General features: G+C 34.7%; 1 protein-coding gene across 5 annotated transcripts in view; it reads left to right on the top strand.

Moving 5' to 3' along the window:
* The first annotated feature begins 230 nt into the window (after positions 1-230).
* LOC137741987 (uncharacterized) overlaps positions 231-25,980 on the top strand; it is a 42,039-nt gene continuing 16,289 nt past the window's right edge. The window contains exons 1-27 of one of the 5 annotated variants that reach the window (XM_068481705.2): positions 231-702; positions 865-1,093; positions 1,257-1,366; positions 3,830-3,946; positions 4,069-4,215; positions 4,352-5,025; positions 5,175-5,296; positions 5,458-5,549; positions 5,725-5,950; positions 6,070-6,139; positions 6,796-6,944; positions 7,041-7,114; positions 7,209-7,382; positions 7,469-7,540; positions 7,977-8,087; positions 8,170-8,259; positions 8,520-8,595; positions 8,700-8,796; positions 8,882-8,951; positions 9,084-9,263; positions 9,375-9,497; positions 9,590-9,673; positions 9,965-10,149; positions 10,248-10,386; positions 10,517-10,576; positions 10,687-10,791; positions 10,910-11,316. In XM_068481705.2, the coding sequence (XP_068337806.2) occupies positions 625-702; positions 865-1,093; positions 1,257-1,366; positions 3,830-3,946; positions 4,069-4,215; positions 4,352-5,025; positions 5,175-5,296; positions 5,458-5,549; positions 5,725-5,950; positions 6,070-6,139; positions 6,796-6,944; positions 7,041-7,114; positions 7,209-7,382; positions 7,469-7,540; positions 7,977-8,087; positions 8,170-8,259; positions 8,520-8,595; positions 8,700-8,796; positions 8,882-8,951; positions 9,084-9,263; positions 9,375-9,497; positions 9,590-9,673; positions 9,965-10,149; positions 10,248-10,386; positions 10,517-10,576; positions 10,687-10,791; positions 10,910-11,023 (3,768 nt within the window). In that variant the 5' untranslated portion in view covers positions 231-624 and the 3' untranslated portion in view covers positions 11,024-11,316. Of the gene's footprint in view, positions 703-864; positions 1,094-1,213; positions 1,367-3,829; positions 3,947-4,068; positions 4,216-4,351; positions 5,026-5,174; positions 5,297-5,457; positions 5,550-5,724; positions 5,951-6,069; positions 6,140-6,795; positions 6,945-7,040; positions 7,115-7,208; positions 7,383-7,468; positions 7,541-7,976; positions 8,088-8,169; positions 8,260-8,519; positions 8,596-8,699; positions 8,797-8,881; positions 8,952-9,083; positions 9,264-9,374; positions 9,498-9,589; positions 9,870-9,964; positions 10,150-10,247; positions 10,387-10,516; positions 10,577-10,686; positions 10,792-10,909; positions 11,317-25,980 lie in introns of those variants that run through there. The other 4 variants (XR_015953305.1, XR_015953306.1, XM_068481707.2 and 1 more) reach the window with 4 other exon arrangements.

Consider the following 25,980-nt stretch of genomic DNA (forward strand, 5'->3'; position numbering starts at 1 on the left):
AACTACAACTTGGCAAGTACAAAACTAGTTCAATTTGGCATCAACAAAACACAAAATATTTTAGTGTGTTTGAAACATGGTACATACATTATGTGTCATTATACGAGTAGAGAGATTCTCATGCAAATTGTTATGGAAATTTCATTAATACATAATCCTCAAATTTCAAATGCAAATCTCCAACTCCAAAAAGCCGATATATATCTTGAATGTATACTACGAAACGTTTCGAAATCCAGAGTCAGAAACTCTCTTGGCCTCTCTCTCTCTCTCTCTCTAACTAGTTAAGTTAAGCTCTCTCTTTAGCTAGTTAAGTTAAGCATTCCAAATACAAATAAAATTCCAAACAGTATTCAACCAGAACCAAACACACAAGGGCTCTTCCTACTTCCTCCACCGCTTCAGTATTTTCTCCCATTTGTCCTCCTTTCTCTCTCTACTCTCTTTCTAAAACCATATAAAACCAGGGAGAGAGAATTGGAAAGTAAACAAATACAAAAGCTCAATTTTTATTTCTGATAACAATAATCTCCTTCAATCAATCATTCTTCTTCTTTTCTCTACCTTGTTTGGATCAGAGGCGAAGACCCAACTGCAGCTCTAACGAAAAGCGCCAACTTCACCATGGTTGAAACCAGGCGCAGCTCCTCTTCCAAACGCGCCTTATCCGCCTCCCCCCCTCCCAACCCCAAGCGCTCAAAGGTTCGGTCTTTTCCAATTCATTTCGTTTTTGCAGAAAAGGGTTTTCTGGGGGTATTTGAATTTTATGTTGCATGTGCGATTTTGGGTTGAAAGATTTGATTTTTCTTGTTCTTTTGGGAATTTCCCAATTGCTTGATTGATCGGTTAATGTTGAAACCCTAGGCGTCTGATGCTTCATCGTCGAACAACGGAGTTAGGAGCGGGCCGCCAGCGGAGCTTTTGGGTCCGATTAAGGAATCTGGGTCTCAACCTCCGGAACTTGAGCTCCGATCCTCTGATCCGCCGACTATCGATTCGTTGAAGGCAATTAACGGCCCTGATGCCACTGCTCTGGAAAGATCCCCCGATGATGTTGCGGAAGGCGAGGCCTTGGTTTCACCGCAGCCTTTGGGTACAATCTTTGCTCTCTCCCTCTTTGCATGTCCTTTTTTTTTTTTTTTTTTTGTAATTGTATATGTGTTTTCATTGCATGGATACGTGGATTTAGGGTTTGAATTTTTGTTTGTGGTAGGGTTTTGGTTTGATTTTGAATTTCGGTTGTTGGGGTTTCTTAGGGGAAACTGCAGTCCGTGCCGGTTTGAAGCGGGCCAAGAAGCTTCCGAAGAAGAATGCAAAATTGAATTCGAAATCTGCTTGGGGAATGCTTATTTCGCAGTTCTCAAAGGTGTATTTTGTTGCTTATTTTTTCTCCTCAATGCCATTTGTTATCATTGTTTTCTTAGGAAAGATCCGCGAAACAAAATTTGTTGGTTATTTTAAATATACAAGTCGTAGAAGATATAAAATTTGATTACGTTTTGCCTGATGCTTTTTGTTTGGCTAAAAGAGATGACTTTATCACATTCATATATCTAGGTAATGATAGCAATCAATAAAGATATCTTATTTGGCGTATTCCTTTCAATTAGTTGGACAGGTCTGTCGATTCTTTGCTAGTGTTAGGTTTTGTTAAATGCAGTACAATGTGATGCAGAGTAATTGGGTGAGTGGGCAAATTTTTCTCAAGAGTGATGAAATGATGGATTAAATTATCCTAGGAGAGGGCCAAAACAGTGTTTAGAGTGGCTTGTAATTGATGACGACCAAGAATTTGTAATTCTTTGAGTACTATGCCTCTTGTCAACACATACAAGCAGTCATGTTGCGTACATCAGTCTTCACAACAGAAATTTGGTTGTGGTATCAGCTGTTAGGGTAGATATGGATGGTTCAAGATTTCTCTCTTATTCTTCCTTAAATCATATTTGAGCGTAGATATTTCTCTTTTATACTTTTGTACACGTAGACGAAGGCAGTTTAGTATTCCTATGTCTAATATGAAGTAGGAAAGAATATGAAGTACCAGTCTCCTTTCTTCAATATTGTACATCGCCTTTTCATGCCTTCAAGGTGGACCATAGTACTCTCTAGTGGTTATTTATTAGGTAATTGTCTTACTTGTGAGGATTTAGAGTGGCTTGTAATTGTATGACGACCAAGAATTTGTAATTCTTTGAGTACTATATATGCCTTCGTCAACATATTCAAGCAGTCATATTGCGTCCATCAGTCTTCACAAAGTAATCCGGTTGTCATATTAGCTGTTAGGGTAGATATGGATGGTTCAAGATTTCTCTATTATTCTTCCCTACTACATATTTAAGCTTAGATATTCTCTTGTATACTTTTGTACATGAAGACGAAGGCAGTTTGGTATTCCTACGTTTAATATGAAGTAGGAAAGAATATGAAGAACCAGTCTCCCTTTTTTCAATATCATACATCGCCTTTTCATGCCTTCAAGGTGGACCAGAGTACTCTTCAGTGGTTCCTTATAGGTAATTGTCTACTCGTGAGGATTTAGAGCGGCTTGTAATTGTTTGACGACCAAGAATTTGTAATTCTTTGAGTACTATGCCTCCGTCAACACATATAAGCAGTCATATTGCGTGCATCAGTCTTTACAATAGAAATCTGGTTGTCATATCAGCTGTTAGGGTAGATACGAATGGTTCACGATCTCTCTCATATTCTTCCCTACTTCATATTTGAGCTTAGATATATCTCTTGTTTACTTTTGTACACGAAGGCAGTTTAGTATACCTACGTTCAATATGAAGTGGGCAAGAATATGAAGTACCAGTCTCCCTCTTCAATATCAGACATCGCCTTTTCATGCCTTCAAGGTGGACCATAGTACTCTTCAGTGGTTACTTATAGGTAATTGTCTACTTGTGAGGATTTAGAGTGGCTTGTAATTGTCTGACAACCAAGAATTTGGAATTCTTTGAGTACTATGCTTCCGTCAACACGTACTAGCAGTCATTTTGTGTCCATCAGTCTTCACGATAGAAATTCAGTTGTCATTTCAGCTGTTAGGGTAGATATGGATGGTTCAAGATTTCTCTCTTATTCTTCCCTACTTCATATTTGTGCTTGGATATTTCTCTTTTGTACTTTTGTACACGAAGACGAAGGCAATTTAGTATTTCTACGTTCCATATGAAGTAGGAACTAGGAAAGAATATAAAGTACCAGTCTCCCTTCTTCAATATCATACATCACCTTTTCATGCCTTTAAGGTGGACCATAGCACTGTTCAGTGGTTCCTCATAGGTAATTGTCTAGTTGTGAGGATCTCAATAGCATTGTTGTTGAAGTGCATTCAATACAAATAGCTAATGATTATATTGGAATATTGAGGGAATGTCTGATGATCTTTGTCTTTTTGGTTTTTCAGTACCTTTTTACCTTGTTACTGGTAAAGGAACAATGCATGGGAGGAAAGAGGGAGAAGGGTGAATGGGGATGTTGTGAGGGAGAAGGAAAATTGAAAGAGAATGCACCATTCAATATACATGTTCTCCACCTCCTTTCTACCACCCTTAGTCATCCCTCATTGCTCCCATATCTTTCATCTCTATATCTATACCTTTTGACTATTAGAAAAATATCATATATAATAGCGTGGTGCCAAAGAAGTGTTTCTTTTGTGTTTTCGGTGGCTCATTGTGTGCTTTGAATGTTATAAAGTAACAGGTTGCTGATATCTTTCTTTTGTTTATAGTGAGGAATGATTCTTACTCGGTCAAGATGTCCTATTGTAATTTTGATCTAATTATATGTTTGTTTCTAATGCCTTTTCCAGAATCCGCACCAGTTCATTTGTGAGACTGTTTTCACTGTCGGTCAAAGTTGCGAGTGCCATTTATGTCTTAAGGACCCATCCATTAGTACTACTTTGTGTAAACTGAAACATGTTAAGGTATTGTCATTAATATAGCTTCTACATAAATCTTGACTGGTTATATTTTTTGAACCCCAGGTTTGTGAAAAAAAACTGCTTGACTGATATTATTTCTTTTCAAATAATTTGTTTTTGAATAGCGTGACGGTTCGTCCGCTGCAGAACTAGAGATTATATGCGGTAGGGGTGATGTTCAGGTGAATGAGAAGACTTATCAAAAGGACACGAAGGTGATTCTTAATGGAGGCGATGAGGTTGTATTCGGCTCGTCTGGAAAACATGCATATGTATCCTTTTCGCTGCAGTATCATCTAAAGTATAGTAATTATGACATGTAATGTTGTCTTTTAGGGTTCCACCCTTCCCTTAACCTAATGCAGTGTCTTGTTGTATTGTTCAATTGATTCCTTAGCCTTGAATCAGATTTTCCAGCAGCTGACCAATGACCATAGTATAGCTACTCAGGGCATACCTTCAATTAGCATTTTAGAAACCCAGAATGCTCCAGTTAATGGGATGCATATGGAGGCAAGATCAGGGGACCCCTCTGCTGTTGATGGGGCTTCAATATTAGCGTCGATGTCAAATGTGCCAAATGACTTGTCACTACTTTCAGAACCTGCTAAAGCTGGCGACGATCTGCAACAAGATGCAGAGATGCCTTCTCTTCCTTCTGCCTGTCGAGATTCAGATGATCGTACTCCAGACATTGAGATGAAGGAGACTACTAATATTAATGATCAAGTTTCAGGTGATAAAAATATTGTTCAGTACCCTGACACTGCGAATGAAAACCCCAATCTTGATAGTGTTGCATTGGATATGGATACTGAAACCCAGAAGGCCTCTGGGGCAACTTATCAACTAAGACCACTCTTCCGAATGTTTACCGGTTCTTCTAGTGCCAATTTTGACTTAACTGGCAGCATTTCTAAGATACTTGATGAGCAAAGGGAAATAAGAGAACTTCTTCACAATTTTGATCCTCCAATGTTGATATCAACTAGGCGACAAGCATTTAAAGAAAAACTGCAACAAGGAATTCTACGTCCTGATGATATTGATGTCTCATTCGAAAGTTTTCCATATTACCTAAGGTGCAGCAATTTGCCTTTTTTTTATTATTGTGGATTAGATCATCATATGATACTGAACTAGCTTCCCTTATTGTGATTTGTCCATATGTAGTTGGACTCTTATTGGTAAATTCTGCGCTCAGACCTTTCCTCATTTTGCATTTTTACAGTGAAACAACAAAGAAGGTTTTGATTGCATCCACCCACCCGAATTTGAGGTGTAGCAAGTTTGGAAAATATTTTTCATCACTACCTACCGGGAGCCCGCGCATATTATTATCTGGTCCAGCAGGTACTTCTGCCATTTTAATTTCTACACATAGGCTTGTAATTTTGTGGTTTATGATGCTTGTAATTCTGTGGTTGATGATGCTTGTAAATTCTGAAATTTTATATTTTCTTTTTCTTTCTTAGTTAATTCATTATGTTTTTATTTTAATAATTCTTTTGTAGGTTCTGAGATATATCAGGAAACCTTGGCAAAGGCACTTGCGAAACATTTTGGTGCTAGATTACTAATTGTAGATTCTCTTCTCCTGCCTGGTGTATGTTCCTTCATGTCCCTTTTTTAACTAGAATCTTCTTTGCTTACAAGCATATCTTCTCCTTCTGTTGTTGTTGATCTACTTTTTCTAGCAGTTTTCTTCGTCATTTCAGGAATTCAAGTTTAGAATTGTGGATTTTTCTTTTAAATATTTCTTGAAATATACTTCTTAATAGGTTGAGGCACCACCGCCCAAGGATTCTGATTCTGTTAAAGAAGTACCAAGGCTTGAAAGAGTTTCCACATTTGCGAAACGAGCAGCTCATGCTGCTGGATTCAAGCACAAGAAACCGACCTCTAGTGTTGAGGCTGAAATTACTGGCGGATCCACTGTGAGTTCTCAGGCACTGCCAAAGCAGGAGACTTCTACTGCATCATCCAGAGTCAATACTTTTAAACAAGGCATGATATTGTTTCTTAGAATGTCGAACATACAGTGGATTTCTTATTGGTTTATTAATCTAGAATTGTAACTTAACACTATCTGTCTTTGAGGTGCTAACGCTTATCCATCTATGCAGGTGACAGGGTCAAATTTGTGGGTGCCATATCTTCTGGTCCTCAACCGCTGCAGAGTTGTCCTCTTCTAAGGTATTCGATTTGTATGATGGTATAACATGTACATTTCTGAGTAAATTTGATATTCGTAAGTGGCATTTGTACATGCCATTATCTGAATTAAGCAGACGGTTTGGTGCCTCAATGTTTGACATGGCATCTCTTTGTAACTTCCATCTTTTCTCTTCCTGTTATTTCATCTTTACTTATTATGTAACTTCAGGATTTATTACTTATTATGTAAGTTGATAGAAACGATGCTGGTGGACCAAACAGTTAAAAATATTCTTCCTTGGCAAGTAATTACGAGCTGCCAAAGGCACTGGATGTGTGATAAGTTGGTACATATGAAATTGAGTCAGCTCCCATGCCAGTTTGTGGCAAGTTTTCATAGCAGTCCTTGTTCCAATAGTCCTTTAACAGTTTGTTTACTTGTATTTATAAAAGCGCATCTTGCACAGAACTCCTTGCACTTCAGAATTTAAATTTGTTGGATGAATGGTTTCTTTCTTTTATTTGGAAATTTTTACAAATTCCTTTAATATGATTGCCACTATATAAACTTTTTATGTGAGTTTGAAAGGGAAGAGGAAAAAATTGTGCATGGGAAAACAACAGTTACCATAATCATGCTATATGAATCTCATGGACCATTGATCAAAAAGTGATTTTGGTTCTAAATTTTGCAGGGGACCATCATATGGTTGTCGAGGCAAAGTTGTTCTTGCTTTTGAAGAAAATGGGGCCTCAAAAATTGGTGTTAGATTTGATAAATCAATACCAGATGGCAATGATCTTGGTGGTCTTTGTGAAGAAGATCACGGCTTCTTTTGTTCTGGTAATTTCTGAAATCATGTTTTCTTCCCCATTAGTGCATGATTTTGCTTTATTTTACTTTTTGTATTCTTGTTAATAATTAATTTTTACTATGCAGCTGGTCATTTACTTCCCTTGGATGTTTCTGGATGTGATGATATTGACAAGCTTGCAATCGGTGAACTTCTTGAGGTACTCATCTCCTTTACACTAACAAGAGCTCCCTTTACTGTACCAATATAGTTGCTGTTAATTTGGTATTAATATCTGCACCAATGTTGTGCAGGTGGCAACCAATGAGAGTAAAAGTCTTCCTTTGATAATGTTTTTGAAAGATATAGAAAAGGTTATGGCAGGTAACCCAGATGCATATAGTGTCTTGAAGAGTAAGCTTTCAAACTTGCCAGAAGATGTTGTTGTGATCGGCTCTCATACCCAGTTGGACAATCGCAAGGAGAAGGTAAGAGGCTGAGGATTTTATCAGTTAGCTGATTTTGAACTCAGTGTTGTAGTTTGACATTAACACACTGTTTTTATGTTTTGCAGTCCCATCCTGGTAGCCTTTTGTTTACAAAGTTCGGCTTAAACCAAACAGCTTTGCTTGATCTTGCTTTTCCGGTATGTGAATTTCCATTATCTTTTCCATTTTATTTTTCTTGGTGGCATGTAATGCTAATACAAGTTTTAACCACTCATATCAGCATCTGTAATCATGCTTATTCTGATTTAGATTTGTAGACCTTGACAACTGTGCAAAGTGCATTACTTTCTTTGCCTTTGATGAGTGAGAGCATCTCTTGAGTTTTTACTCTAACTAAATTCTTATCTGATTAATTTAATTTTTAATTCACTTTCTGTTTGATTTACATTCAACTCTCTCTCTCTCTTTCTCTTGCAAATGTACACAAATCCTCAAGGTCAATTGAAACAGTCTGATGAGGGGGCTTTGTTCACATTGAAATATAAAATTCAACAATACTTTGCCCTCTTTTTCATAGACGATGATACTTTTCTTCTGAAAAACCAAGATGACACATTTATTGGTGGTGTTTAGGATAACCTTGGTGGTAGACTGCATGATAGGAGCAAAGAAACTCCTAAAACTATGAAGCAACTTCAACTCTCTCGGATTTTCCCCAACAAAGTGACCATACAGCTGCCCCAGGTAGTCAGCCTTTTTTCTTATATGGTCATTGTGCTACTTGTTATTGCTTGCATGAGGTAATATTTGTCGGCTATCCTGCCAGGATGAGGCTTTACTTTCGGACTGGAAGCAGCAGTTGGAACGTGATGTTGAAACTTTGAAATCGCAGTCTAATATTGCTACCATTCGCTCAGTAAGTACATGTGATCACATCTTCTTTTTGTTCCTATTGTTCTTTCCCTTAAATACGTCTCTCATGTATACTGTTCTTACACCTTCTTGCGCACTTATTGAAACACAAGGATGTGAAGATTGTGCACAAGTGCTTGCTAATGCTAACCGTGATTCATTTCTCTGTTGACATATTTTTAGTTAGCAGTTTAGTGGCTAATGTAGTGTGTTTAGTGCTTTCAATGCTATTCCTGTATATTTTCATAAGGCTGATGCTTTCAGGTTCTTAACCGAGTTTCTGTGGATTGCCCTGACCTTGAAAGTCTGTGCATTAAAGATCTAGCGCTTACAACTGAAAGTGCGTTTTCTTGAACTCAAATTTTGTAGTGCAGAACATTTTGCGGGGAATATTGACTTTAATATTCACTTATGCGATTCATTGTATAATCTTTTCTACAACAGGTGTTGATAAAGTAGTAGGCTGGGCTGTTAGTCACCATCTTATGCATTGTTCTGGCGCTTTAGTTAAAGATGACAAACTTGTTATTTCTACTGAAAGGTTGTACAATTTCTTAGGACAGTGTAGTTTAAATATACCGTCTATTCTGCTTTCATATCATATTTTTTATGGTTCTATGCTACAGTCTTAGGGATGGACTAAACATTCTACAAGGCATTCAAAACGAAAACAAGAGCATAAAGAAATCACTTAAGGTAAGTTGATATTCTGGGGAAGTACCACAAATGCCTTGCTTCCAGCTTTCTGAAGATGAAATGTAAATTAGATTTTCTATAATCAGGAAAGTAAGTGTATATTGTGTTGGATTTAACTCCATGATATTTCAGGATGTGGTTACTGGAAATGAATTTGAGAAAAAACTTCTTGCTGATGTTATTCCACCGAGCGATATTGGGGTTACTTTTGATGACATCGGGGCCTTGGAAAATGTGAAGGACACCCTAAAGGAGTTGGTGATGCTTCCTCTTCAGAGGCCTGAATTATTTAGCAAGGGACAGTTGACTAAGGTAGAAACATGGCACACTTTTCATTTTTCCCCTTTGGAAAGTGAAACAGTTCTATGTTGGTGCTTCTTTTCTTTCATGTTTCTTATCTGATTATTGTTACTTATTCTACAGCCTTGTAAAGGAATCTTGCTATTTGGTCCTCCGGGTACTGGAAAGACTATGCTTGCAAAGGCTGTTGCAACTGAAGCTGGTGCAAACTTTATTAACATATCAATGTCAAGTATTACTTCAAAGGTATTTTTGCATTTTATCGTGGTTGTTGGAACTTGGATAAACATTTTGTGACAACTATTGAATCCACATGACCCCTTCAACTTTTGTTGCAGTGGTTTGGGGAAGGAGAGAAGTACGTTAAAGCGGTGTTCTCCTTAGCTAGTAAAATTGCCCCTAGTGTTGTTTTTGTTGATGAGGTTGGTTCATTATATTCTATATATTTGCGCTGTCCAGGGAACCTTTTTCTTTAGTTTTCTCGTCTGGAAAATGTGAGTCATACAAAGAGTTTTCTGGAACTGTTTTATAAGCTGACATGGTGGGCTAGTTTGCCTCGGTTATTAGGCTACAGCAGTGTAGGTCACTAGTGGATGGTACGGCCATGCAAGATACCATGTCAGTTTATGAGTGTTTATAGAATCCTTTTGTTCGTCTTGTTTTACTCAATTTTATTCCCTTCCAATTTGATTTTTTTATGGCTACCATCATAGGTTGACAGCATGTTAGGCAGACGTGAAAATCCTGGGGAACATGAGGCTATGCGTAAAATGAAAAATGAGTTCATGGTTAACTGGGATGGTCTGCGTACAAAGGATAAAGAACGTGTATTGGTACTTGCTGCTACTAATAGGCCTTTTGACCTTGATGAGGCTGTTATTAGGAGGCTTCCGAGGAGGTAAAATCGCATGTTTGCCTGTTCTGCTGCTACTGCATCTGTTATATGTCAACGCAAGTATATTGACTTCCTGCGTACAAAATTGATTATATGTGCAGATTGATGGTGAACTTGCCAGATGCCCAGAACAGAGAAAAAATACTGAGAGTTGTATTGGCCAAAGAAGATTTGGAACCTGACGTTGATTTGGAAGCAGTTGCAAATATGACAGATGGGTATTCGGGAAGTGACTTAAAGGTTGCCTACTAATTTTTATAAAACCCATCTAAGCTTTTCACATACGTAGTTTTATTTTTGTCGGTTATATTCTATGTAGTTTTATTTTCTCGTATGTAATGGACTGTCCTGATTTTTGTTGTGGTTGCAGAATCTCTGTGTTGCTGCAGCTCACCTCCCCATTAGGGAAATTTTAGAGAAAGAGAAAAAGGTTGGTTTTCTGTACAGTATAACAAAAATACAAAGCCCTTGTTGATTTATGAACTTGAATTGGTGTGGTTGGTTACTGCAACTAAGTAGTTCTTTCTCCACGTATCGCAGGAGAGAATTTTAGCTTTGGCGGAGAACAGACCTGTACCGGAGTTATACTGCAGTACCGACATTCGTCCCTTGAAGATGGAGGACTTCAAACATGCGCATGAGCAGGTACGTTGTGACCTAATAATACAATACGGGGTTTTGGCTTCTTGTAGTATTCTACGGTGGTCGGAAGTGTTCAGTTGTGTTCGGGATCATTGGCTGTCTAATATTGAATTCAATGCAGGTGTGTGCAAGTGTGTCATCGGAGTCGACAAATATGAGTGAGCTCCTCCAATGGAATGACCTGTATGGCGAAGGCGGATCAAGAAAGAAGACGTCTCTCAGCTATTTTATGTAGAATAGGTATTTTTTTCGGTGTATAGAATTTGGTTTTGTTGATTCTTCTTTATCGAGCTTATAAGGCGTGGCAAGATATCCATGGAAATCCTGTCGAAGGTCACGCCCCCATTTATAGGTTTTTTTTTTTCCTTCTATATTCGCCTTTTATTCGATTTATATTTAACTCCTCTGTTAGGAATGTCGTTCCCAGTTCATATGCAGTTATCTAACTTAGCCTTTTCTCTTTGTTGTGGGTCCTTTTTTGCCTGTAAATGCTAGTCGATAAATGAAAGACGTATTACAATTTTCTAATGTTTGCTTATTTGTGTCGATCGGCATATGAAAGTGTGATATTGGGATTGTTTGTAAAGGTACGATAGAAAGGATGCAGGGTCGTGTTATATTAGAAGTATGCCTGATAATTTCTTGACTTATTAACCCGACACCAAACGACACAAAAATAACAAGTTTTGAGTTGATCCGTTAACGAGTCACATCGTTATGGATCACTTGTTAAAAATCCGATATTTTTTTTTTTTTATGAACTAATGAAAATAGAAAATTTTCAACTAGTTTATCAACCATCTGAGCAAAAATTATGACTATAAGGCACGTTAGATGAATGAGTACATTTTAAAGATACAAGTAAAAAAGTAGTATGAAAAACTACGAGGCATGATTTGCACCATTTTACCATTGAAGGCCAATTTATCGACATGCTCTGAAAACGTATAACCGCCTGCTTCCTCCTCCCCCAACTCTCACTCATCCCCTTCAAATTTAAATGTGAATGCAAATGCACGTAGACTGATGTAGAGCGTTGTGTCCATAGTCTGTAGGTTAACTATAGAGTAGAAACTCTTGTATACATATTGGCATGGGCAAAGCTACATAGGAGCAATGGTTCCACCTCTCTGGTCCCATCGGAAAAGCAGCGTAGGGTTATAAGTTTTTTTCTGAAAATTCTTAAGACGGAACGATGCAGTTTCGATCGATTGAGTTAAAAAAAATAATAATATGATTGTAGTGGGGACCACTGGTCCTCCTGTTTCCTCTTCACACTCATACCCTGTCCTTTTTAAGAGAGCAGCAAAGTATGCCCCAAAAAACTCACAATTCACAAATATACCCTCTAGTTCTGACTTGTTAAATTATATATTGGCAATGTATTTAATTTTGTATATATGAATATAAATTTTAGTCTACAATCACCTAATGTAGATTAATAGTTAGCACATAATTCAATCTCGTATTTATATGTAAATATTAGATAATTGGTAGTGTTCATTTTGATCGTTTTCAAAGTAGTGTTCATTTTGATCTTTTCAAATGAGTAAAAAAAATGAAAGACGTATAGATTTGGAGTTTACCTTAAAAATTTAGGTCAACTATAATTTACACTCGTCACGTTTGAAATGGTTTTTAAAATGGACCACGAAGTTTTAAAATTCTCATAACGCATCATAAGATATATTATAAGCATATTAATTTTTATCTTCGGCCTAATTGTACCATAATTTATTAAATTGATGACATTGTGAGCTTGATACCCTTATATGAGGTAGCTTGTAAACTATATTTGCACTAGATTGACTAAAAAAAATCGATTTTGATGAAGATTTAACGAAACCGAAGGATGATTGGCGTCAAAAATGTGTTTTTTTTGGACGACTAGTCAGAAGAAGAAGAAAAAAGCATTTCGAATGGAAGAATTTGCGACGACCAAGGACAAACTTTTTTCCTCGAAAAGTTTTTCCGACGGCTTAATACCTTTTCCTGCAACATTTTACCCTTGCTAATAACATTTCATTATGCAATGAATGAGCACATTATGAAATGTTTTCATGACACGAAACCTCACCGGCAATAATTTTTACCCACTCAAATTTTGCCCCTCATCTCAATAATTCCTAACTTCATCACTATATTGGTATGGGTGGTTTGGGTCGGATAATCACAAAATCATTCAATGTAACAATTCCTAATGTCCCAAAGAGTTGGGTGATATCTCTTTAAATATTTGCCATTGATGGGGTGTTTTTGGAGATTCCCTTCTAGGTCTGTTAAGTGGTATACATGTGATCTTTTCTAGCTTCCTTGTCATCTTAATGATGGGAGTTGAAGCTTTTTCATCTGTCTTGAATCTTCTCTCCGAACGATGATCTTCAAATTAAGATTTAACTTAAAAAGTAGGATAATTATTTTAACAATATTTGACCAAACTTAAAAAGAGATGTGTTGGACTCTTCGAAATGGACTTCTCCAATCAGCTTGATGACAGATTGAACCTTGTGAGAGTTGATGATCTTGAAAAGTGAGGTCAAAGTACATATCTTGTTCACTTTGTTTGGCTCGGCCTTGGTTTGAACTCCTCCCTTTTGTCTCCGACCCAACGATATATATTTAGGAGATCGAAAATTTGGTGCCAAGTCGTGTGATAATAATAAGATAAGAGTATTAGTAATAAATATCGAATTCATCGTTCATTTGTAATAATTCACTTACACATGAAGATATAGTACTGCTCGAAGCCCGATTCATTTTCTGTGAGCGGAGGCCGACTTGTTTTGTGTGTCATGGTCTGCCTCATTCTGCCTGAGCTGAGTCCTCTTCGTTTTGCATGCGTTGAGCTTGCTTAACACTCATGTTTTTTGACAAAAATGCAATTTTTTTATTTTCGAAAAATATTTTTCCTAAGCATTAAGTTAAACTTTTTAAGGAATTTGAAAGCAATTTTATGACTTATTGAACAAAAAATGTATATTTAGTAGAACACTTGAGTCGAGAACTAAAAAGATAAGCCAAAAACATAGTAGTGAGTCCTATAACATTGTCAAATGGGGTTCGACACTCTAGAATCTCAATGGAAAGCGTCAACTTAATTTTCAAAACTTCACAGTGATGCGAAAGTGAAAATAAATAGATTGAACGGTGATTTATGTACGAATTTGCAAAATCGACTAAAAATCGTGAGTAACACCTACGTTTTTTTTGTAAAAATGCAATTTTTTTATTTAGTCCAAATATTTTCTGTGAGCATTAAGGCAATCTATATAATGTATTTGGAAGCGGATTTAAGATTTATTGAGCAATAAGTGTATATTTAATAGAATATTTAAGCCGAAAAGTAAAAAAACAAAAGTGAACAACATAAAGATGTTAAAATGTATATTTTATTATTTTTTAATTTTTTAATTTATAAAATTATAGATGTTAAATCACTTGTAGGTGAGGCTTAAAATAAAAATAGCAAAATTTTGTTTTGTTAAATAGTATTTCACCTTCTTTTGGTTCACAATGAGAGTTCTATTAATATGTAGTTTAGATTTTGATAAAAGAAAAAATTAACAAAAAGAAAAATTGGGTTCAAATATCGTTAAATTTAGGTCTTAAATGGTTGATTACAATGTTCAAATACAAATTATAATAAATTTTGCACGGAAAAATATATTTTGAAGGGCATGAATATGATAGTTTGTTGTAGTGGTAAAAGAAATATAAGAAAAATGTACAAAAACGATTGAAATTCTTGGGGTGGTAGAAAGTCACGCCTAGTTTCTGGCACCCCAGGAATTTCAATGATGCTTGTTAATTTTTCTTTCAGTTCTCTTACCACTACGACAAATTATCACATTCATGTTCTTCAAAATATATTTTTCCGTGCATGGAGCTTGACTCATTTTCTAAGCACCTAGGAGTTCGCTTCATTCTGTGTGCGCAGAGCCCACCTCGTCTTGTGTGCATGGGTTTGCCTCGTTCTGCATGTGAGGTGTCCGCATCGTTTTGTGTGTCAAAAGCCCATCCCTTTTTTTGTCCACAGAGTCTGCATCGTTTTGACATGCACAGATCTAACCTCGTTTTTCATTGGAGGACTGGCCTAGATTTGTGAGACGTATCCCTCCTTGTTTCTCATGCGCAAAGCTCGCCTCGATTTGCATGCCAGTAAACCTGCTCTGTTTTCTTTAGCACATCTCGCCTTGTTTTGCATGCCAATATTCACCTCGTTCTGCGTGTGTCGGGCCTACCTAACATCATGCTTTTTGACAAAAATGCAAATTTTTTTTTTCGTAAAACATTTTTCCTGAGCATTAAGTTAAACATTTTAAGGAATTTGAAAGCAGTTTTACGGCTTATTGAGCGACAAATGTATATTAGTAGAACATTTGAGCCGAGAACTAAAAAAATAAGTGAAAAACATAGTAGTGAGTTCCAGAACATTGTCAAATGGGGACTCATCTCAACGGAAAGCCTCGCCTTAATTTCCAAAACTTCACAGTGAGGCGAATGTCAAAATAAATTGATTGAACGGTGATTTATGTATGAATTTGCAAAACCAACTGAAAACCATTAGTGTTAATCCACGTTTTCCAAATATTTTCCGTAAGCATTAAAGAAATCTTTATAATGTATTTAGAAGCGGATTTACGATTTATCGAGTAACAAGTGGATATGTAGTAAAATATTTAAGCCAAAAAGTGAAAAAAAATAAGTGAACAACATAAAGATGTTAAAATGTGCGTGTGTGTGTATATATATATATTAGAGATGTTAAAATCACCTGTAGGTGAGGCTTAAACAAAAAATAGCAAAAATTTGTTTTGTTAAATGGTATTTCACCCTCTTTTGGTTGATAAAGAGGATTCTACTAATATGTAGTTTAGATTTTGGTAAAAGAAAAAATTAACAAAATGAAAATTCAAGTTCAAATATTATTAAATTGAGGTCTTAAAAGGTTGATTACAGGTGTTTAAATACAAATTATAATAGATTTTGCACGGAAAAATATATTTAGAAGGGCTTGAATATGATAGTTTGTCGTAATGGTAAAAGAAATTAAAGAAAATAATGCAAAAATGATTGAACTTCTTGGGGTGGCAGAAAGTCATGTGACTTTCTGGCACCCCAGGAACTTCAATCATGTTTGTTAATTTTTCTCTTACCACTACGACAAACTATCACAAGTGTTTATATACGAATTATAATGGATTTTGCACGGAAAAGTATATTTTGAAGGCCATGAATATGATAGTTTGTTGTAGTGGTAAAAGAAATAAAAGAAAAATTTACAAAATGATTGAAATGCTTGGGGTGCCAGAAAGTCACTTCAAAATATATTTTTTAGTGTGTGGAGCCCGACTTGTTTTGTAAGCACCCGAGAGTTCACCTCATTCTGCGTGCATGGAACCCACCTCGTCTTGTGTGCATGGGTTCGTCTCGTTCTACATGTGAGGTGTTCTCATCGCTTTGCGTATCAGAAGCCCAACCCTTTTTTTATCCACAGAGCATGCATCGGGTTGGGGTGTGTCACCCAAAACATTGTTAAAATTGGGTTCCACCCTTAAGAATATCAATGGAATGTCTAACCTTAATTTTCAAAACTTCACGATGAGGCGAAGATGAAAATGAATAGATTGGATAACGATCTATGCACAAATTTGCAAAACAGACTAAATGCAAATTTTTTATTTTCGCGAAACATTTTCCCTAAGCATAATGGAAAACTTTGTAAGGCATGTGGAAGTGGATTTACGATGTATTGAGCAACAAATGTATATCTAATAGAATATTTAAACTGAAAACTAAAAAAATAAGTGAAAAATATAGTAGTGAGACCCAAAAATAGGGTTCTACCCTCAAGAATCTGAACGGAAGGTCTTACCTTAATTTTCAAAACTTCACAGTGAGGCAAAGGTGAAAATAAATAGATTGAACGATGATTTAAATACGACTGGGTGAGGATTGGTAGCGTGGTACCGATCTTTCCCAATTCCTTTTTTTTTATTTATTTTCTGCTTTTTTGTTTATTCCTTTGAATTTTTTTCTTCATACATTACTTTATCTGAGTAACCACTATTAAATTCAAATATCCTTAAATTTAGGTTTTAAATCGTTGATTACAAGTGTTTAAATATGTACGATAATAGATTTTGCATGAAAAAATATATTTTGACGAATATGAGTTTGATGGTTTGTTGTTATGGTAAGAGAACTAAAACAAACATAAGCAAAAAACAAAAACTAAAAAAAGTAAAAAGAAAAAATTGAAAAGAGGGGTTCGGTACGAAACTAGCGATTTATTCTTCTAACTGTTGCTAATAAACTAGCGATAGTTTATCTACAAAATCGGTATCCAAGTACTGATCGTATCCTCTTCTATTTCATTTATTTATTTGGAAGCAAGTTTACGATTTATTGAGCAACAAATGTATATTTAGTAGACTATTTAAGTCGAAAAGTAAAAAAACAAGTGAAAAATATAGTAAGGAGGCCCAAAACATTGTTAAAATGGCGTTCCACCCTCAAGAATATAACAAAAAGTATTACTTTAATCTTCAAACTTCATGGTGAGGTGAAGGTGAAAAATTAACAATGATTGATGTACAAAGTTGTAGAAACTGAAAAAGTAAAAAGAAAACTAAAACAAACATAAGCAAAAAACAAAAACTAAAAAAGTAAAAAGAAAAAATTGAAAAGATGGGTTCGGTATGAAACTAGCGATTTATTCTTCTAACTGTTGCTAATAAACTAGCGATAGTTATCTACAAAATCGGTATCCAAGTACTGATCGTATCCTCTTCTATTTCATTTATTTATTTGGAAGCAAGTTTACGATTTATTGAGCAACAAATGTATATTTAGTAGACTATTTAAGTCGAAAAGTAAAAAAACAAGTGAAAAATATAGTAGGGAGACCCAAGACATTGTTAAAATGGCGTTCCACCCTCAAGAATATAACAAAAAGTATTACTTTAATCTTCAAACTTCATGGTGAGGTGAAGGTGAAAAATTAACAATGATTGATGTACGAAGTTGTAGAAACTGAAAAAGTAAAAAGAAAACTAAAACAAACATAAGCAAAAAACAAAAACTAAAAAAGTAAAAAGAAAAAATTGAAAAGAGGGGTTCGGTATGAAACTAGCGATTTATTCTTCTAACTGTTGCTAATAAACTAGCGATACTTTATCTACAGAATCGGTATCCAAGTACTGATCGTATCCTCTTCTATTTCATTTATTTATTTGGAAGCAAGTTTACGATTTATTGAGCAACAAATGTATATTTAGTAGACTATTTAAGTCGAAAAGTAAAAAAACAAGTGAAAAATATAGTAGGGAGGCCCAAAACATTGTTAAAATGGCGTTCCACCCTCAAGAATATAACAAAAAGTATTGCTTTAATCTTCAAACTTCATGGTGAGGTGAAGGTGAAAAATTAACAATGATTGATGTACGAAGTTGTAGAAACTGAAAAAGTAAAAAGAAAACTAAAACAAACATAAGCAAAAAACAAAAACTAAAAAAGTAAAAAGAAAAAATTGAAAAGAGGGGTTCGGTATGAAACTAGCGATTTATTCTTCTAACTGTTGCTAATAAACTAGCGATAGTTTATCTACAGAATCGGTATCCAAGTACTGATCGTATCCTCTTCTATTTCATTTATTTATTTGGAAGCAAGTTTACGATTTATTGAGCAACAAATGTATATTTAGTAGACTATTTAAGTCGAAAAGTAAAAAAACAAGTGAAAAATATAGTAGGGAGGCCCAAAACATTGTTAAAATGGCGTTCCACCCTCAAGAATATAACAAAAAGTATTGCTTTAATCTTCAAACTTCATGGTGAGGTGAAGGTGAAAAATTAACAATGATTGATGTACGAAGTTGTAGAAACTGAAAAAGTAAAAAGAAAACTAAAACAAACATAAGCAAAAAACTAAAACTAAAAAAGTAAAAAGAAAAAATTGAAAAGAGGGGTTCGGTATGAATCTAGCGATTTATTCTTCTAACTGTTGCTAATAAACTAGCGATAGTTTATCTACAAAATCGGTATCCAAGTACTGATCGTATCCTCTTCTATTTCATTTATTTATTTGGAAGCAAGTTTACGATTTATTGAGCAACAAATGTATATTTAGTAGACTATTTAAGTCGAAAAGTAAAAAAACAAGTGAAAAATATAGTAGGGAGGCCCAAAACATTGTTAAAATGGCGTTCCACCCTCAAGAATATAACAAAAAGTATTGCTTTAATCTTCAAACTTCATGGTGAGGTGAAGGTGAAAAATTAACAATGATTGATGTACGAAGTTGTAGAAACTGAAAAAGTAAAAAGAAAACTAAAACAAACATAAGCAAAAAACAAAAACTAAAAAAGTAAAAAGAAAAAATTGAAAAGAGGAGTTCGGTATGAAACTAGCGATTTATTCTTCTAACTGTTGCTAATAAACTAGCGATACTTTATCTACAGAATCGGTATCCAAGTACTGATCGTATCCTCTTCTATTTCATTTATTTATTTGGAAGCAAGTTTACGATTTATCGAGCAACAAATGTATATTTAGTAGACTATTTAAGTCGAAAAGTAAAAAAACAAGTGAAAAATATAGTAGGGAGGCCCAAAACATTGTTAAAATGGCGTTCCACCCTCAAGAATATAACAAAAAGTATTGCTTTAATCTTCAAACTTCATGGTGAGGTGAAGGTGAAAAATTAACAATGATTGATGTACGAAGTTGTAGAAACTGAAAAAGTAAAAAGAAAACTAAAACAAACATAAGCAAAAAACTAAAACTAAAAAAGTAAAAAGAAAAAATTGAAAAGAGGGGTTCGGTATGAATCTAGCGATTTATTCTTCTAACTGTTGCTAATAAACTAGCGATAGTTTATCTACAAAATCGGTATCCAAGTACTGATCGTATCCTCTTCTATTTCATTTATTTATTTGGAAGCAAGTTTACGATTTATTGAGCAACAAATGTATATTTAGTAGACTATTTAAGTCGAAAAGTAAAAAAACAAGTGAAAAGTATAGTAGGGAGGCCCAAAACATTGTTAAAATGGCGTTCCACCCTCAAGAATATAACAAAAAGTATTGCTTTAATCTTCAAACTTCATGGTGAGGTGAAGGTGAAAAATTAACAATGATTGATGTACGAAGTTGTAGAAACTGAAAAAGTAAAAAGAAAACTAAAACAAACATAAGCAAAAAACAAAAACTAAAAAAGTAAAAAGAAAAAATTGAAAAGATGGGTTCGGTATGAAACTAGCGATTTCTTCTTCTAACTGTTGCTAATACGCTAGCGATAGTTATTATACAAAATCGGTATCCAAGTACTGATCGTATCCTCTTCTATTCATTTATTTATTTGGAAGCAAGTTTACGATTTATTGAGCAACAAATGTATATTTAGTAGACTATTTAAGTCGAAAAGTAAAAAAACAAGTGAAAAATATAGTAGGGAGGCCCAAAACATTGTTAAAATAAGGTTCCACCCTCAAGAATGTTAACAGAAGTATTACTTTTCAAACATAACAGTGAGGCGAAGGTGAAAATAAATAGTTTGAACAACGATTTATGTACGAATTTGTAAAAACTGACAAAAAACCATGAGTGTAACACCCATGTTTTTTGTCAAAAAGGCAAATTTTTTGTTTTCGCGAAACATTTTCCATGAGCATTAAGGAAAATTTATAAGGTATTTGGAAGCGGATTTACGATTTATTGAGTAACAACTGTATATTTAGTAGATTATTTGTGTCGAAAACTAAAAAAATAAGTGAAAAATATAGTTGTGAGGCCTACAACATTGTTAAAATTGGGTTCCACCCTCAAGAATACAACAAAAAGAATTACTATAATTTTTAAACATCACGGAGAGGTGAATGTAAAAAACAAAAAGAGTGAAAAGTGTAGTAGGGAGGCCCAAAACATTGTCAAAATGGGGTTCCACCCTCAAGAATATAACAAAAAGTATTACTATAGTTTTCAAACTTCATAGTGAGGCGAAGGTGATAGTTTGAACGACAATTTATGTACGAATTTGTAAAAACTGACAAAAAAACCGTGAGTGTTAACCCTTTTTTATGCAAATATTATATTTTCGTGAAGCATTAAGGAAAATTTATAAGTCAGCTGGAAGTGGGCTTAAGATTTTTTGAGCAACAAATGTATATTTTGTAGACTATTTAAGTCGAAAGCCCAAAATATTGTTAAAATTGGGTTGCACCCTCAAGAATATAACGGAAAGTATTACTATAATTTTCAAACATCACGGTTAGGCGAAGTTGAAAAGAAATAGTTTGAACGACGATTTATGTACGAATTTGTAAACACTGACTAAAAACTGTGAGTGTTAACCCACATTTTTTTGGGTAAAAAATGCAATTTTTTATCTTTGTGAATTATTTTCCATGAGTTTTAAGGAAAACTATATAAGGTGTTTGGAAGTGGGTTTATGATTTATTGAGCAACAAATGTATACTTAGTGGAATATTTAAAACACAAACTGAAAGAAGTAAGTGAAAAATACTATAGTGAGGACCAAAACATTGTCAAATGGGGTTCCACCCTCAAGAATCTCAATGGAAAGTCTCACCTTAATTTAAAAAACTTCACATTCAGGCGAAGGTGAAAATAAATTGATTGAACGGTGACTTATGTATACTTAGTAGAATATTTAAGCCGAAAACTAAAAAACTAAGTGAAAAATAGAATTGTGAGGACCAAAACATTGTCAAACGGGTTCCACCCTCAAGAATCTCAACGGAAAGTCTTACCTGAATTTTCAAAATTTCACGGTGAGGCGAAGGTGAAAATAAATAGTCTGAACGAATGATTCATGTACGAATTTGTAAAACCGACTAAAAATCGTGAGTCAAAAGCGACGAATTTGTAAAAACCCACGTTTTTTTGGTCAAAAATGCAAATTTTTATTTTTGCAAAATATTTTCCGCGAGCATTAAGGAAAGCTTTATAAGGTGTTTGGAAGTGGTTGTATGATTTATTGAGCAACAAATGTATACTTAATAGAATATTTAAGCCGAAAACTGGAAAAAAAAAGTGAAAAATACAATAATGTGGACCAAAACATTGTCAAATGGGGTTCCATGCTCAAGAATCTCAATGGAAAGTCTCACCTTAATTTAAAAAACTTCACATTCAGGCGAAGGTGAAAATAAATTGATTGAACGGTGACTTATGTACGAATTTTCAAAACTGACTAAAAGCCACGAGTGTTAACCTTCGTTTTTTTGGTCAAAAATAAAAACTTTTATTTTTGCAAAATATTTTCCGTGAGCAATATGGAAAACTTTATAAGGTGTTTGGAAGCGATTTTATGATTTATTGAACAACAAATGTATACTTAGTAGAATATTTAAGCCGAAAACTGAAAAAATAAGTGAAAAATACAATAGTGAGGACCAAAACATTGTCAAATGGGGTTCCGCCCTCAAGAATCTCAACAGAAAGTCTTATCTTAATTTTCAAAATTTCACGATGAGGCGAAGGTGAAAACAAATAGATTGAACGATGGTTTATGTACGAATTTGTAAAACCGACTAAAAATCGTGAGTATTTAACCCACGTTTTTTGGGTCAAAAATGCAAATTTTTATTTTTGCGTAATATTTTTCGCAAGCATTAAGGAAAAATTTGTAAGGTGTTTGGAAGTGGTTTTATGATTTATTGAGCAACAAATATATTCTTAGTAGAATATTTAAGCCGAAAACTGAAAAAATAAATGAAAAATACAATAGTGAGGACCAAAACATTGTCCAATGGGGTTCCACCCTCAAGAATCTCAGTGAAAGGTCTCACCTTAATTTTCAAAGCTTCACATTGAGACGAATGTGAAAATAAATAGATTGAACGGTGATTTATGTACGAATTTGCAAAACCGACTAAAAGTCGTGAAAACCCACGTTTTTTTGGTCAAAAATGAAAAAAAATTTACTTTTGCCAAATATTTTTCGTGAGCATTAAGGAAAACTTCATAAGGTGTTTGGAAGCAGTTTTATGATTTATTAAGCAACAAATGCATACTTAGTGGAATATTTAAGCCAAAAACTGAAAAAAAATAAGTGAAAAATACTATAGTGAGGACCAAAACATTGTCAAATGGGGTTCCACCCTCAAGAATCTCAATGGAAAGTCTCACATTAATTTTCAAAACTTCACATTAAGGCAAAGGTGAAAATAAATGGATTGAACGGTAATTTATATACGAATTTGCAAAGCCGACTAGAAGCCACACCCACGTTTTTTGGGTCAAAAATGAAATTTTTTATTTTTGTGAAATATTTTCCACGAGTTTTAAGGAAAACTTTATAAGGTGTTTGAAAACGGTTTTATGATTTATTGAGCAACAAATGTATAATTAGTGGAATATTTACGGCAAAAACTGAAAAAAGTAAGTGAAAAATACTATAGTGAGGACCAAAACATTGACAAATGGGGTTCCATCATCTAGAATCTCAATGGAAAGTCTCACCTTAATTTTCAAAACTTCACATTCAGGCGAGGGTGAAAATAAATTCATGGAACGGTGATTTATGTACGAATTTGCAAAAATGCAAAAAAAAAATAAAAAAATAAAAATCTTGAAATATTTTCAGTAAGCATTAAGGAAAATTTATAAGGCATTTGGTAGCTGTAACATCCCACATCGCCCAGGGGAGTGATCCTTAAATCTATATTCCAATCCCTACCTAGCATAAGGCCTTTTGGGAGCTCACTGGCTTCGGGTTCCGTAGGAACTCTGAAGTTAAGCGAGAAGGGAGCTAGAGCAATCCCATGATGGGTGACCCACTGGGAAGTTGCTCGTGAGTTCCCAAAAACAAAACCGTGAGGGAATGGTAAGCCCAAAGCGGACAATATCGTGCTACGGTAGTGGAGTCGGGCCCGGGAAGTGGTCCCGCCCGGGCCGGGATGTGACAATTTGGTATCAGAGCCTAACCCTGGCCGCGTGTGTGCCGACGAGGACGTCGGGCCCCTAAGGGGGGGTGGATTGTAACATCCCACATCGCCCAGGGGAGTGATCCTTAAATCTATATTCCAATCCCTACCTAGCACGAGGCCTTTTGGGAGCTCACTGGCTTCGGATTCCGTAGGAACTCCGAAGTTAAGCGAGAAGAGGGCTAGAGCAATCCCATGATGGGTGACCCACTGGGAAGTTGCTCGTGAGTTCCCAAAAACAAAACCGTGAGGGAATGGTAAGCCCAAAGCGGACAATATCGTGCTAAGGTGGTGGAGCGGACCCGGGAAGTGATCTGCCCCGGGCTGGGATGTGACAGTAGCGGATTTGCGATTTATTGAGCAACAAATATATATTTAGTAGGTTATATAATTCGAAAACTAAAAAAATAAGTGGAACATATAGCAGTGAGGCCCAAAATATTGTTAAAATTGGGTTCCACCCTCAAGAATATTACCAGAAAGTATTACTTTGATTTTTTAACTTCATATTGAAGCAAATCTAAAAATAAATAATTTGAACGACGATTTATGTACAAATTTGAAAAAACCGTGAGTGTAAACCCACGTTTTTTTTACCAAAAATGCAAATTTTTTTTTTTTTGGTGAAATATTTTCCGTGAGCATTAAGAAAAATTTTATAAGGCATTTGGAAGCGGATTTACGTTTTATTGAGCACCAAATGTATATTTAGTAGGTTATTTAAATTGAAAACTAAAACAATAAGTGAAAATATATAGTAGTGAGGCGCATAACATTGTTAAAATGGGGTTCGACCCTCAAGAATATAACGGAAAGTATTACTATAATTTTCAAACTTTGAGGTGGGGCGAAGGTGAAAATAAATAGTTTGAACGACGATTAATGTATAAATTTGTAAAAACTGACTTAAAACCGTGAATGTTATCTCACGTTTTTTGTCAAAAAAAAGCGCAAATTTTTTATTTTTGTGAAGCATTTGGAAGTGGATTTACGATATATTAAGCATCATATGTATATCTAGTAGACTATTTAAGACGGAAAAAAAAAAAACAAAGTGAAAAATATAGTAGTGAGGCCCAAAACATTGTTAAAATGGGGTTCCACCCTCAAGAATATAACGGAAAGTATTACTATAATTCTCAAACTTCACGGTGAGGCAAAGGTGAAAATAAATAGTTTGATTAATGATTTATGTACGAATTTGTAAAAAAATGACAATAAACCGTGAGTGTTTAACCCACGTTTTATTGTCAAAAACACAAATTTTTAATTTTTGCAAAATATTTTCCGTGAGCATTAAGAAAAAATTTATAAGGCATTTGGAAGCGGATTTACGATTTGTTGAGCAACAAATGTACCCTTAGTAGACTATTTAAGTCGAAAACTAAAAAGATAAGTGAAAAATATAGTAGTGAGGCCTAAATCATTGTTAAAATAGGGTTCCACTCTCAAGAATATTAACGGAAAATATTACTTTAATTTTCTAAATTCACGTTGAAGCGAATTTGAAAGTAAATTGTTTGAACGACGATTTATGTTTGAATTTATAAAAACGGACTAAAAACCGTAACACATGTTTTTTTTTTCAAAAATGCAAATTTTTAATTTTTGTGAAATATTTGCCGTGAGCATTAAGGAAAATTTTATAAGACATTTGGAAGCAGATTTACGATTTATTGAGCGCCAAATGTATATTTAGTAGAGTATTTAAGTCGAACTAAAAAAATAATGAAAATATAGTAGTGAGGCTTAAAACATTGTTAAAATGGGGTTCCACCCTCAAGAATATTAACGGAAAGTATTACTTTAATTTTCAAACTTCACAGTGAGGCGAGGGTGAAAATAAATAGTTTGAATGACAATTTATGTACAAATTTATAAAAATCTACTAAAAACCATGAGTTTTAACCCATGTTTTTTTGTCAAAAATGCAATTTTTCTGTTTTCGTGAGCATTAAGGAAAATTTTCATGGCATTTGGAAGCAGATTTAAGATTTATTGAGCAACATATGTATATTTAGTAGACTATTTAAGTCGAAAACTAAAAAAATAAGTGAAACATATAGCATTGAAGCCCAAAACATTGTTAAAATTGGGTTCCACCCTCTAGAATATTAATGGAAAGTATTACTTTAATTTTCAAACTTCACGGTGAGGCGAATGTGAAAATAAATTGTTTGAACGACAATTTATATACGACTTTTTAAAAACTGACTAAAAACTTTTTTTTTGGTCAAAAATGCA

The sequence above is a fragment of the Pyrus communis genome, chromosome 11, assembly GCF_041283825.1.
Source record: "Pyrus communis isolate YQ-2024b chromosome 11, ASM4128382v1, whole genome shotgun sequence".
NCBI lineage: Eukaryota > Viridiplantae > Streptophyta > Magnoliopsida > Rosales > Rosaceae > Pyrus > Pyrus communis.